We start from the raw sequence: 15,796 nt of genomic DNA, 5'->3' as shown, positions 1-15,796 counted from the left end.
TCCAGGCGCAGGAAGCCCAGGCGAGAGTCTATAACCGGTCGGCGAGACTAAGACAGTTCCAGCCTGGGGACCATGTTTTGGTGCTGATCCCTACCGTCGAGAGCAAGTTCCTCGCCAAATGGCAAGGTCCATACGAGGTGGTAGAGAAAGTCAGTGAGGTTAATTATAAAGCCGCATCAAATATATCATGTAAATTTGCTCAAGCCGTGGCGAGACCGTGAACCTGTGGAAACTCCTTGCCTGGGAGCCGCACCAGAAGGCAAGGTGGAGGAGGTCACTATTGCAGAGACTCTATCACCGGCCCAGAAGCAACAGTGTCGAGAATTACTACAGCGGAATCGGGAGCTGTTCTCAGAGTTGCTGGGGCGTACTCAAGTGGTAGAGCATGACGTGCTGACAGAGCCGCACGTACGAGTGAATCTGAAGCCGTATCGGATTCCGGAAGCACGCCGGGAGGTGATCTCGGCTGAGGTGAAGAGGATGTTAGACCTCGGGGTAATAGAGGAGTCAAAGAGTGGGTGGTCGAGCCCAATCGTCCTCGTGCCAAAACCCAATGGAGAGTGTAGGTTTTGTAATGACTACCGCCGGCTGAATGAGGTATCCAAGTGTGACGCGTACCCGATGCCCTGCGTCGACGAACTCATCGAGAGGCTTGGACCGGCGAGGTACATCACCACTCTTGACCTGATGAAGGGCTACTGGCAGATCCCCATGTCCCAGATGGCTAAGGAGAAGATGGCTTTCTCAACACCTGATGGGTGTTTTCAATACACGTGGATGCCGTTCGGACTACAGGGGGCCCCAGCCACTTTCTGGAGGGCTAGAGATCGGATCCTAGCCCCACATAAGAAGTATGCCGCAGCCTACCTCGACGACATTGTGGTCTTTAGCCCAGACTGGGCTAGTCACCTACCTAAACTACAGGCCGTTCTGCAGGCGCTAAGGAAGGCAGGATTTACCATAAATCCGAGAAAGTGTGCCATCGGAAAAAAGGAGGCCAAGTACCTGGGCTATGTTGTTGGGAGAGGCGAAATAAAGCCGCAAATCAAGAAAGTGGAGGCAATTCAAACCTGGCCGCAACCGCTCTCGAAGAAGCAGGTGAGAGCATTCCTGGGAATGGTGGGATACTACCGGCGGTTTATCCCAAATTTTGCCATGATTGCCGCGCCACTAACGGATCTTCTAAAAGGCACCAAATCAATCATGGTGAAATGGACGGAAGAAACTGAGACCGCATTTCAACAGCTGAAGCTAACACTGTGTAAGCAGCCGGTCCTGGTCGCGCCAGACTTCAAGAAAGAATTTGTGGTCCAGACGGACGCTTCAGAGGTAGGTCTAGGGGCTGTGCTCTCCCAAGAGATAAATGGGGAAGAACATCCCATTCTCTATCTAAGTCGAAAGCTGTCCTCCTGCGAGAAGAACTACACCATAGTAGAGAAAGAGTGTTTAGCCATAAAATGGGCCGTGTATACACTGAAATATTACCTACTAGGCCGGAAGTTTAGATTAGTATCAGACCATACCCTGTTGAGATGGTTGAGGGAGAAGAGGGGTAAAAATGCCAGGGTAACTAGATGGTTCCTAGAGCTTCAAGATTTTAACTTTCATGTGGAGCATAGGCCCGGGAAGTTATATGGGAATGCAGATGCCATCTCTAGGATTCCCTGTCTGGTGTCAGAAGGTGCCCAAACCCCCGGGGGAATATGTGACAGTGTCACTGGTTTTATATGTGAGGGGAGGTATGTGTCACTCAGGATGCTCTCCTGTGTGAACTAAGACCTACTTTATTTTTCTGCCAGCGTGTTATATACTGGTAGGTTTACTCTGTTAAAGGATGTGCGGTTTTATGGGAATGGCAAAGAGGGTGGGAGGCCATTCCCCCTACCTCCCCTCAGGGTGTGGCTGAGCAATGTGTAAAAGCTCAGTCCTTTTTTTTTTCTCTGTAGTGTGGTCTGGAGAGGGAAGTCTCCAGACAGTGTTGTGGAAGCGGCAGAGCTTGTTACCTGGACTTTACCTGTGCAGTTTATGCTACCGAGAGTGGGCGGAACCCGCTCACCTATGGACTGAGCTATACTTTGTTTTGTTTTCCCGTTTAACCCAGAGGGGTCTTGTTTATTTTTCCTGCGGAACCCTGCATGAGTTTATGCCAGATAATAAACCAGCAGAAAGGTACCCTGAGAACGTGTGTCCTGAGTCTGCCTCCGGGAGAGCCGAGCGAGTCGTCCTGCCACAACTGGAAGGAAGCCTGTCATGGAGATAATCTCCTTAATCAGACCCTCCCCCCCTCCATCTCCATGCAGGATAAAGAATGCTGTGTACTATTGAGTCCTTGTGAAGGAAAAGCCTGTGGTTGTGTATGCATTAACACTGTGCTGTACTGTGCTACAGGATAGTAAACTGTGTACTGTTGTGCTGTAAAGGAGACTGTACTGTTATGAATGGAGCCTGTTGCTCAAAGAGACATTTGCATTGCACTGGCCGTGCCTCATTAAATGTAACTGTTCTACAGTTTATGAAGACTCTTGTCAGATGTGTCTGGTCATCAACTGAATCTATCGTGTGCCTGAGAGAAGCTGCAGTCTATGGTCGCCCTGAGTAACGGTTCCCCCAGGATTCCAACAAATTCATGTAACCGGTCTCCCCCCTATCTGAACTTAGGCGGCGTGCGTGTAACAACATGCTTGGAGTTGTAGTTTCACAGGCTGAAGATTAATACATTATTATTATTGCGTCATTTATTCCATGGCACTTTACATGTGATCGGGGTATACATAGCAAACAACAAGTACAATAATTTGAACAAAAACGAGTCAGCAACTAGTACAGGAGGAGGAGAGGACCCTGCCCGCGAGGGCTCACAGTCTACAAGGGATGGGTGAGGATACAGTAGGTGAGGGTAGAGCTGATCGTGCAGCGGTATGGTGGAGCGAGGACCCTGCCCGCGAGGGCTCACAGTCTACAAGGGATGGGTGAGGATATAGTAGGTGAGGGTAGAGCTGATCGTGCAGCGGTATGGTGGAGCGAGGACCCTGCCCGCGAGGGCTCACAGTCTACAAGGGATGGGTGAGGATACAGCAGGTGAGGGTAGAGCTGGTCGTACAGCGGTATGGTGGAGAGAGGACCCTGCCCGCGAGGGCTCACAATCTACAGGGGATGGGTGAGGATATAGTAGGTGAGGGTAGAGCTGATCGTGCAGCGGTATGGTGGAGCGAGGACCCTGCCCGCGAGGGCTCTCAGTCTACAAGGGATCTACATGTTGATGAACACCATCCTTGCTGATCTCCGCAGGGGAGGTTTACTCATGAGAGGTGGTGAGTTCCCCTTCAATGGACGTCTTCTAACAGAGGCTGGAGACATCTGTCTGAGATGATTTAGTGAATCCTGCTTTGAGCAGGGGGTTGGACCAGATGACCCAGGAGGTCCCCTCCAACTCTACCATTCTATGATTCTAGGATTCTATAACAGAACAGTGCGGGCAGAAGTGATTTATTTGGGTGACTGTAGGCCCATCAGCATGGTATATGCAGAGGTTGGATGCTGCCACCTAGTGATGGCAGTGTGTATTCCAGGAAGGTGGAAGGAAAAGCAAACAAATCCCATGAGTCGCGCAGATGATGAGAGGAATGATCCATGTCCGTATAATATACATATAAAGAGAGTGCAGCGTCCTCCGAGCTCCGTCTACATCACTCTCATTTCGACTGTCTGCGCCTCTGGTGCTCCAAGAGATCCTGCACAGGAGAAAGCACAGTGTTCAGAGATCAGCGGTAACATCACTGAGAATGCCGCCTATCACCAGAGATCAGCGGTAACATCACTGAGAATGCCGCCTATCCATCACCAGAGATCAGCGGTAACATCACTGAGAATGCCTCCTATCCATCACTAGAGATCAGTGGTGACATCACTGAGAATGCCTCCTATCCATCACTAGAGATCAGCGGTGACATCACTGAGAATGCCGCCTATCCATCATCAGAGATCAGCGGTGACATCACTGAGAATGTCGCCTATCCATCACTAGAGATCAGCGGTGACATCACTGAGAATGCCTCCTATCCATCACTAGAGATCAGCGGTGACATCACTGAGAATGCCTCCTATCCATCACCAGAGATCAGCGGTGACATCACTGAGAATGCCTCCTATCCATCACTAGAGATCAGCGGTGACATCACTGAGAATGCCGCCTATCCATCACTAGAGATCAGCGGTGACATCACTGAGAATGCCGCCTATCCATCACTAGAGATCAGCGGTGACATCACTGAGAATGCCTCCTATCCATCACCAGAGATCAGCGGTGACATCACTGAGAATGCCGCCTATCCATCACCAGAGATCAGCGGTGACATCACTGAGAATGCCTCCTATCCATCACTAGAGATCAGTGGTGACATCACTGAGAATGCCACCTATCCATCACTAGAGATCAGCGGTGACATCACTGAGAATGCCGCCTATCCATCATCAGAGATCAGCGGTGACATCACTGAGAATGCCTCCTATCCATCACTAGAGATCAGCGGTGACATCACTGAGAATGCCGCCTATCCATCACCAGAGATCAGCGGTGACATCACTGAGAATGCCGCCTATCCATCACTAGAGATCAGAGGTGACATCACTGAGAATGCCGCCTATCCATCACTAGATATCAGAGGTGACATCACTGAGAATGCCGCCTATCCATCACTAGAGATCAGCGGTGACATCACTGAGAATGCCGCCTATCCATCACCAGAGATCAGCGGTGACATCACTGAGAATGCCTCCTATCCATCACTAGAGATCAGCAGTGACATCACTGAGAATGCCTCCTATCCATCACTAGATATCAGAGGTGACATCACTGAGAATGCCGCCTATCCATCACTAGAGATCAGCGGTGACATCACTGAGAATGCCTCCTATCCATCACTAGAGATCAGCGGTGACATTACTGAGAATGCCTCCTATCCATCACTAGAGATCAGCGGTGACATCACTGAGAATGCCTCCTATCCATCACTAGAGATCAGCGGTGACATCACTGAGAATGCCGCCTATCCATCACTAGAGATCAGCGGTGACATCACTGAGAATGCCGCCTATCCATCACTAGAGATCAACGGTGACATCACTGAGAATGCCTCCTATCCATCACCAGAGATCAGCGGTAACATCACTGAGAATGCCGCCTATCCATCACCAGAGATCAGCGGTGACATCACTGAGAATGCCGCCTATCCATCACTAGAGATCAGCGGTGACATCACTGAGAATGCCGCCTATCCATCACTAGAGATCAGCGGTGACATCACTGAGAATGCCGCCTATCCATCACCAGAGATCAGCGGTAACATCACTGAGAATGCCTCCTATCCATCACCAGAGATCAGCGGTAACATCACTGAGAATGCCTCCTATCCATCACCAGAGATCAGCGGTAACATCACTGAGAATGCCGCCTATCCATCACCAGAGATCAGCGGTGACATCACTGAGAATGCCGCCTATCCATCACTAGAGATCAGCGGTAACATCACTGAGAATGCCTCCTATCCATCACCAGAGATCAGCGGTAACATCACTGAGAATGCCTCCTATCCATCACCAGAGATCAGCGGTGACATCACTGAGAATGCCTCCTATCCATCACCAGAGATCAGCGGTGACATCACTGAGAATGCCTCCTATCCATCACCAGAGATCAGCGGTAACATCACTGAGAATGCCTCCTATCCATCACCAGAGATCAGCGGTAACATCACTGAGAATGCCTCCTATCCATCACTAGAGATCAGCGGTGACATCACTGAGAATGCCTCCTATCCATCACTAGAGATCAGAGGTGACATCACTGAGAATGCCGCCTATCCATCACCAGAGATCAGCGGTGACATCACTGAGAATGCCTCCTATCCATCACTAGAGATCAGCGGTGACATCACTGAGAATGCCGCCTATCCATCACTAGAGATCAGCGGTGACATCACTGAGAATGCCTCCTATCCATCACTAGAGATCAGAGGTGACATCACTGAGAATGCCTCCTATCCATCACTAGAGATCAGCGGTGACATCACTGAGAATGCCTCCTATCCATCACTAGAGATCAGTGGTGACATCACTGAGAATGCCTCCTATCCATCACTAGAGATCAGAGGTGACATCACTGAGAATGCCGCCTATCCATCACTAGAGATCAGCGGTGACATCACTGAGAATGCCTCCTATCCATCACCAGAGATCAGCGGTGACATCACTGAGAATGCCGCCTATCCATCACCAGAGATCAGCGGTGACATCACTGAGAATGCCTCCTATCCATCACCAGAGATCAGCAGTGACATCACTGAGAATGCCTCCTATCCATCTCCAGAGATCAGCGGTGACATCACTGAGAATGCCTCCTATCCATCACTAGAGATCAGAGGTGACATCACTGAGAATGCCGCCTATCCATCACCAGAGATCAGCGGTGACATCACTGAGAATGCCTCCTATCCATCACTAGAGATCAGAGGTGACATCACTGAGAATGCCGCCTATCCATCACCAGAGATCAGCGGTGACATCACTGAGAATGCCTCCTATCCATCACTAGAGATCAGCGGTGACATCACTGAGAATGCCGCCTATCCATCACTAGAGATCAGCGGTGACATCACTGAGAATGCCTCCTATCCATCACTAGAGATCAGAGGTGACATCACTGAGAATGCCTCCTATCCATCACTAGAGATCAGCGGTGACATCACTGAGAATGCCTCCTATCCATCACTAGAGATCAGTGGTGACATCACTGAGAATGCCTCCTATCCATCACCAGAGATCAGCAGTGACATCACTGAGAATGCCGCCTATCCATCACCAGAGATCAGCGGTGACATCACTGAGAATGCCGCCTATCCATCACCAGAGATCAGTGGTGACATCACTGAGAATGCCGCCTATCCATCACTAGAGATCAGCAGTGACATCACTGAGAATGCCTCCTATCCATCACTAGAGATCAGCGGTGACATCACTGAGAATGCCGCCTATCCATCACTAGAGATCAGCGGTGACATCACTGAGAATGCCTCCTATCCATCACCAGAGATCAGCGGTGACATCACTGAGAATGCCGCCTATCCATCACCAGAGATCAGCGGTGACATCACTGAGAATGCCTCCTATCCATCACCAGAGATCAGCAGTGACATCACTGAGAATGCCTCCTATCCATCACCAGAGATCAGCGGTGACATCACTGAGAATGCCGCCTATCCATCACCAGAGATCAGCGGTGACATCACTGAGAATGCCTCCTATCCATCACCAGAGATCAGCAGTGACATCACTGAGAATGCCGCCTATCCATCACTAGAGATCAGCGGTGACATCACTGAGAATGCCTCCTATCCATCACCAGAGATCAGCGGTGACATCACTGAGAATGCCTCCTATCCATCACTAGAGATCAGAGGTGACATCACTGAGAATGCCGCCTATCCATCACTAGAGATCAGCGGTGACATCACTGAGAATGCCGCCTATCCATCACCAGAGATCAGCGGTGACATCACTGAGAATGCCTCCTATCCATCACTAGAGATCAGCGGTGACATCACTGAGAATGCCGCCTATCCATCACTAGAGATCAGCGGTGACATCACTGAGAATGCCTCCTATCCATCACTAGAGATCAGCGGTGACATCACTGAGAATGCCTCCTATCCATCACTAGAGATCAGCGGTGACATCACTGAGAATGCCGCCTATCCATCACTAGAGATCAGCGGTGACATCACTGAGAATGCCGCCTATCCATCACCAGAGATCAGAGGTGACATCACTGAGAATGCCGCCTATCCATCACCAGAGATCAGCGGTGACATCACTGAGAATGACGCCTATCCATCACTAGAGATCAGCGGTGACATCACTGAGAATGCCTCCTATCCATCACTAGAGATCAGCGGTGACATCACTGAGAATGCCTCCTATCCATCACCAGAGATCAGCGGTGACATCACTGAGAATGCCACCTATCCATCACTAGAGATCAGCGGTGACATCACTGAGAATGCCTCCTATCCATCACCAGAGATCAGCAGTGACATCACTGAGAATGCCTCCTATCCATCACTAGAGATCAGCGGTGACATCACTGAGAATGCCTCCTATCCATCACTAGAGATCAGAGGTGACATCACTGAGAATGCCGCCTATCCATCACTAGAGATCAGCGGTGACATCACTGAGAATGCCTCCTATCCATCACTAGAGATCAGCGGTGACATCACTGAGAATGCCGCCTATCCATCACTAGAGATCAGCGGTGACATCACTGAGAATGCCGCCTATCCATCACCAGAGATCAGAGGTGACATCACTGAGAATGCCTCCTATCCATCACTAGAGATCAGAGGTGACATCACTGAGAATGCCTCCTATCCATCACCAGAGATCAGAGGTGACATCACTGAGAATGCCACCTATCCATCACTAGAGATCAGCGGTGACATCACTGAGAATGCCTCCTATCCATCACTAGAGATCAGCGGTGACATCACTGAGAATGCCTCCTATCCATCACCAGAGATCAGCGGTGACATCACTGAGAATGCCTCCTATCCATCACTAGAGATCAGCGGTGACATCACTGAGAATGCCTCCTATCCATCACCAGAGATCAGCGGTGACATCACTGAGAATGCCTCCTATCCATCACCAGAGATCAGCGGTGACATCACTGAGAATGCCTCCTATCCATCACCAGAGATCAGAGGTGACATCACTGAGAATGCCACCTATCCATCACTAGAGATCAGCGGTGACATCACTGAGAATGCCTCCTATCCATCACTAGAGATCAGCGGTGACATCACTGAGAATGCCTCCTATCCATCACCAGAGATCAGCGGTGACATCACTGAGAATGCCTCCTATCCATCACTAGAGATCAGCGGTGACATCACTGAGAATGCCTCCTATCCATCACTAGAGATCAGCGGTGACATCACTGAGAATGCCTCCTATCCATCACCAGAGATCAGCGGTGACATCACTGAGAATGCCGCCTATCCATCACCAGAGATCAGCGGTGACATCACTGAGAATGCCTCCTATCCATCACTAGAGATCAGCGGTGACATCACTGAGAATGCCGCCTATCCATCACTAGAGATCAGCGGTGACATCACTGAGAATGCCTCCTATCCATCACTAGAGATCAGCGGTGACATCACTGAGAATGCCTCCTATCCATCACTAGAGATCAGCGGTGACATCACTGAGAATGCCTCCTATCCATCACTAGAGATCAGCGGTGACATCACTGAGAATGCCGCCTATCCATCACTAGAGATCAGCGGTGACATCACTGAGAATGCCGCCTATCCATCACTAGAGATCAGCGGTGACATCACTGAGAATGCCTCCTATCCATCACTAGAGATCAGAGGTGACATCACTGAGAATGCCGCCTATCCATCACTAGAGATCAGCGGTGACATCACTGAGAATGCCTCCTATCCATCACTAGAGATCAGCAGTGACATCACTGAGAATGCCTCCTATCCATCACCAGAGATCAGCGGTGACATCACTGAGAATGCCTCCTATCCATCACCAGAGATCAGCGGTGACATCACTGAGAATGCCTCCTATCCATCACCAGAGATCAGCGGTGACATCACTGAGAATGCCGCCTATCCATCACTAGAGATCAGCGGAGACATCACTGAGAATGCCGTCTATCCATCACCAGAGATCAGTGGTGACATCACTGAGAATGCCTCCTATCCATCACTAGAGATCAGAGGTGACATCACTGAGAATGCCTCCTATCCATCACTAGAGATCAGCGGTGACATCACTGAGAATGCCGCCTATCCATCACTAGAGATCAGTGGTGACATCACTGAGAATGCCTCCTATCCATCACTAGAGATCAGCGGTGACATCACTGAGAATGCCGCCTATCCATCACTAGAGATCAGCGGTGACATCACTGAGAATGCCTCCTATCCATCACCAGAGATCAGCGGTGACATCACTGAGAATGCCGCCTATCCATCACTAGAGATCAGCGGTGACATCACTGAGAATGCCGCCTATCCATCACTAGAGATCAGCGGTGACATCACTGAGAATGCCGTCTATCCATCACCAGAGATCAGTGGTGACATCACTGAGAATGCCGCCTATCCATCACTAGAGATCAGCGGTGACATCACTGAGAATGCCGCCTATCCATCACTAGAGATCAGCGGTGACATCACTGAGAATGCCTCCTATCCATCACCAGAGATCAGCGGTGACATCACTGAGAATGCCGCCTATCCATCACCAGAGATCAGCGGTGACATCACTGAGAATGCCTCCTATCCATCACCAGAGATCAGCAGTGACATCACTGAGAATGCCTCCTATCCATCACCAGAGATCAGCGGTGACATCACTGAGAATGCCGCCTATCCATCACCAGAGATCAGCGGTGACATCACTGAGAATGCCTCCTATCCATCACCAGAGATCAGCAGTGACATCACTGAGAATGCCGCCTATCCATCACTAGAGATCAGCGGTGACATCACTGAGAATGCCTCCTATCCATCACCAGAGATCAGCGGTGACATCACTGAGAATGCCTCCTATCCATCACTAGAGATCAGAGGTGACATCACTGAGAATGCCGCCTATCCATCACTAGAGATCAGCGGTGACATCACTGAGAATGCCGCCTATCCATCACCAGAGATCAGCGGTGACATCACTGAGAATGCCTCCTATCCATCACTAGAGATCAGCGGTGACATCACTGAGAATGCCGCCTATCCATCACTAGAGATCAGCGGTGACATCACTGAGAATGCCTCCTATCCATCACTAGAGATCAGCGGTGACATCACTGAGAATGCCTCCTATCCATCACTAGAGATCAGCGGTGACATCACTGAGAATGCCGCCTATCCATCACTAGAGATCAGCGGTGACATCACTGAGAATGCCGCCTATCCATCACCAGAGATCAGAGGTGACATCACTGAGAATGCCGCCTATCCATCACCAGAGATCAGCGGTGACATCACTGAGAATGACGCCTATCCATCACTAGAGATCAGCGGTGACATCACTGAGAATGCCTCCTATCCATCACTAGAGATCAGCGGTGACATCACTGAGAATGCCTCCTATCCATCACCAGAGATCAGCGGTGACATCACTGAGAATGCCACCTATCCATCACTAGAGATCAGAGGTGACATCACTGAGAATGCCTCCTATCCATCACTAGAGATCAGCGGTGACATCACTGAGAATGCCTCCTATCCATCACTAGAGATCAGCGGTGACATCACTGAGAATGCCGCCTATCCATCACCAGAGATCAGCGGTGACATCACTGAGAATGCCGCCTATCCATCACTAGAGATCAGCGGTGACATCACTGAGAATGCCTCCTATCCATCACTAGAGATCAGAGGTGACATCACTGAGAATGCCGCCTATCCATCACTAGAGATCAGCGGTGACATCACTGAGAATGCCGCCTATCCATCACTAGAGATCAGCGGTGACATCACTGAGAATGCCTCCTATCCATCACCAGAGATCAGCGGTGACATCACTGAGAATGCCGCCTATCCATCACTAGAGATCAGCGGTGACATCACTGAGAATGCCGCCTATCCATCACTAGAGATCAGCGGTGACATCACTGAGAATGCCGCCTATCCATCACCAGAGATCAGAGGTGACATCACTGAGAATGCCTCCTATCCATCACTAGAGATCAGCGGTGACATCACTGAGAATGCCTCCTATCCATCACTAGAGATCAGCGGTGACATCACTGAGAATGCCTCCTATCCATCACTAGAGATCAGCGGTGACATCACTGAGAATGCCGCCTATCCATCACCAGAGATCAGCGGTGACATCACTGAGAATGCCTCCTATCCATCACTAGAGATCAGCGGTGACATCACTGAGAATGCCGCCTATCCATCACTAGAGATCAGCGGTGACATCACTGAGAATGCCTCCTATCCATCACTAGAGATCAGCGGTGACATCACTGAGAATGCCTCCTATCCATCACTAGAGATCAGCGGTGACATCACTGAGAATGCCTCCTATCCATCACTAGAGATCAGCGGTGACATCACTGAGAATGCCGCCTATCCATCACTAGAGATCAGCGGTGACATCACTGAGAATGCCGCCTATCCATCACTAGAGATCAGCGGTGACATCACTGAGAATGCCTCCTATCCATCACTAGAGATCAGAGGTGACATCACTGAGAATGCCGCCTATCCATCACTAGAGATCAGCGGTGACATCACTGAGAATGCCTCCTATCCATCACTAGAGATCAGCAGTGATATCACTGAGAATGCCGCCTATCCATCACCAGAGATCAGAGGTGACATCACTGAGAATGCCTCCTATCCATCACCAGAGATCAGCGGTGACATCACTGAGAATGCCTCCTATCCATCACTAGAGATCAGCGGTGACATCACTGAGAATGCCTCCTATCCATCACTAGAGATCAGCGGTGACATCACTGAGAATGCCTCCTATCCATCACCAGAGATCAGAGGTGACATCACTGAGAATGCCTCCTATCCATCACCAGAGATCAGCGGTGACATCACTGAGAATGCCTCCTATCCATCACCAGAGATCAGCGGTGGCATCACTGAGAATGCCTCCTATCCATCACCAGAGATCAGCGGTGACATCACTGAGAATGCCGCCTATCCATCACTAGAGATCAGCAGTGATATCACTGAGAATGCGCCTATCCATCACCAGAGATCAGCGGTGACATCACTGAGAATGCCTCCTATCCATCACCAGAGATCAGCGGTGACATCACTGAGAATGCCTCCTATCCATCACCAGAGATCAGCGGTGACATCACTGAGAATGCCGCCTATCCATCACTAGAGATCAGCGGAGACATCACTGAGAATGCCACCTATCCATCACCAGAGATCAGCGGTGACATCACTGAGAATGCCTCCTATCCATCACCAGAGATCAGCGGTGACATCACTGAGAATGCCGTCTATCCATCACCAGAGATCAGTGGTGACATCACTGAGAATGCCTCCTATCCATCACTAGAGATCAGCGGTGACATCACTGAGAATGCCTCCTATCCATCACTAGAGATCAGCGGTGACATCACTGAGAATGCCTCCTATCCATCACTAGAGATCAGCGGTGACATCACTGAGAATGCCTCCTATCCATCACCAGAGATCAGCGGTGACATCACTGAGAATGCCTCCTATCCATCACCAGAGATCAGCGGTGACATCACTGAGAATGCCTCCTATCCATCACTAGAGATCAGCGGTGACATCACTGAGAATGCCTCCTATCCATCACTAGAGATCAGCGGTGACATCACTGAGAATGCCGCCTATCCATCACCAGAGATCAGCGGTGACATCACTGAGAATGCCGCCTATCCATCACCAGAGATCAGCGGTGACATCACTGAGAATGCCTCCTATCCATCACTAGAGATCAGCGGTGACATCACTGAGAATGCCACCTATCCATCACTAGAGATCAGAGGTGACATCACTGAGAATGCCCCCTATCCATCACTAGAGATCAGAGGTGACATCACTGAGAATGCCGCCTATCCATCACTAGAGATCAGAGGTGACATCACTGAGAATGCCTCCTATCCATCACTAGAGATCAGCGGTGACATCACTGAGAATGCCTCCTATCCATCACTAGAGATCAGCGGTGACATCACTGAGAATGCCTCCTATCCATCACCAGAGATCAGCGGTGACATCACTGAGAATGCCACCTATCCATCACCAGAGATCAGCGGTGACATCACTGAGAATGCCTCCTATCCATCACCAGAGATCAGCGGTGACATCACTGAGAATGCCGCCTATCCATCACCAGAGATCAGAGGTGACATCACTGAGAATGCCTCCTATCCATCACTAGAGATCAGTGGTGACATCACTGAGAATGCCGCCTATCCATCACCAGAGATCAGCGGTGACATCACTGAGAATGCCTCCTATCCATCACCAGAGATCAGCGGTGACATCACTGAGAATGCCGCCTATCCATCACTAGAGATCAGCGGTGACATCACTGAGAATGCCTCCTATCCATCACTAGAGATCAGCGGTGACATCACTGAGAATGCCTCCTATCCATCACCAGAGATCAGCGGTGACATCACTGAGAATGCCTCCTATCCATCACTAGAGATCAGCGGTGACATCACTGAGAATGCCGCCTATCCATCACTAGAGATCAGCGGTGACATCACTGAGAATGCCGCCTATCCATCACTAGAGATCAGCGGTGACATCACTGAGAATGCCTCCTATCCATCACCAGAGATCAGCGGTGACATCACTGAGAATGCCTCCTATCCATCACTAGAGATCAGCGGTGACATCACTGAGAATGCCGCCTATCCATCACTAGAGATCAGCGGTGACATCACTGAGAATGCCTCCTATCCATCACTAGAGATCAGCGGTGACATCACTGAGAATGCCTCCTATCCATCACTAGAGATCAGCGGTGACATCACTGAGAATGCCTCCTATCCATCACTAGAGATCAGCGGTGACATCACTGAGAATGCCGCCTATCCATCACTAGAGATCAGCGGTGACATCACTGAGAATGCCTCCTATCCATCACTAGAGATCAGCGGTGACATCACTGAGAATGCCTCCTATCCATCACTAGAGATCAGCGGTGACATCACTGAGAATGCCGCCTATCCATCACTAGAGATCAGCGGTGACATCACTGAGAATGCCTCCTATCCATCACCAGAGATCAGCGGTGACATCACTGAGAATGCCTCCTATCCATCACTAGAGATCAGCGGTGACATCACTGAGAATGCCTCCTATCCATCACCAGAGATCAGCGGTGACATCACTGAGAATGCCTCCTATCCATCACTAGAGATCAGCGGTGACATCACTGAGAATGCCGCCTATCCATCACTAGAGATCAGAGGTGACATCACTGAGAATGCCGCCTATCCATCACCAGAGATCAGCGGTGACATCACTGAGAATGCCTCCTATCCATCACTAGAGATCAGAGGTGACATCACTGAGAATGCCTCCTATCCATCACTAGAGATCAGCGGTGACATCACTGAGAATGCCGCCTATCCATCACTAGAGATCAGCGGTGACATCACTGAGAATGCCGCCTATCCATCACTAGAGATCAGTGGTGACATCACTGAGAATGCCGCCTATCCATCACCAGAGATCAGCGGTGACATCACTGAGAATGCCTCCTATCCATCACTAGAGATCAGTGGTGACATCACTGAGAATGCCTCCTATCCATCACCAGAGATCAGCGGTGACATCACTGAGAATGCCGCCTATCCATCACCAGAGATCAGTGGTGACATCACTGAGAATGCCACCTATCCATCACCAGAGATCAGCGGTGACATCACTGAGAATGCCTCCTATCCATCACTAGAGATCAGCAGTGACATCACTGAGAATGCCTCCTATCCATCACCAGAGATCAGCGGTGACATCACTGAGAATGCCTCCTATCCATCACTAGAGATCAGCGGTGACATCACTGAGAATGCCTCCTATCCATCACCAGAGATCAGCGGTGACATCACTGAGAATGCCGCCTATCCATCACCAGAGATCAGAGGTGACATCACTGAGAATGCCTCCTATCCATCACCAGAGATCAGCAGTGACATCACTGAGAATGCCTCCTATCCATCACTAGAGATCAGCGGTGACATCACTGAGAATGC

General features: G+C 50.1%; 1 protein-coding gene across 3 annotated transcripts in view; it reads right to left on the bottom strand.

Annotated features, from left to right (window-relative positions):
* Positions 1 to 2,717: 2,717 nt before the first annotated feature.
* LOC141167190 (phospholipid scramblase 3-like) overlaps positions 2,718 to 15,796 on the bottom strand; it is a 40,821-nt gene continuing 27,742 nt past the window's right edge. For all 3 annotated transcript variants that reach the window (XM_073654622.1, XM_073654623.1, XM_073654620.1), the window contains one exon: positions 2,718 to 3,731. In XM_073654622.1, the coding sequence (XP_073510723.1) occupies positions 3,693 to 3,731 (39 nt within the window). In that variant the 3' untranslated portion in view covers positions 2,718 to 3,692. The remainder of the gene's footprint in view (positions 3,732 to 15,796) is intronic.

The sequence above is a fragment of the Phyllobates terribilis genome, unplaced genomic scaffold, assembly GCF_046119375.1.
Source record: "Phyllobates terribilis strain yellow unplaced genomic scaffold, ASM4611937v1 Scaffold_11__3_contigs__length_659146591, whole genome shotgun sequence".
Taxonomy (NCBI): Eukaryota; Metazoa; Chordata; class Amphibia; order Anura; family Dendrobatidae; genus Phyllobates; species Phyllobates terribilis.
Note: the sequence above shows the minus strand (reverse complement) of the source record. Positions and strands in the feature narration are given on the sequence as shown.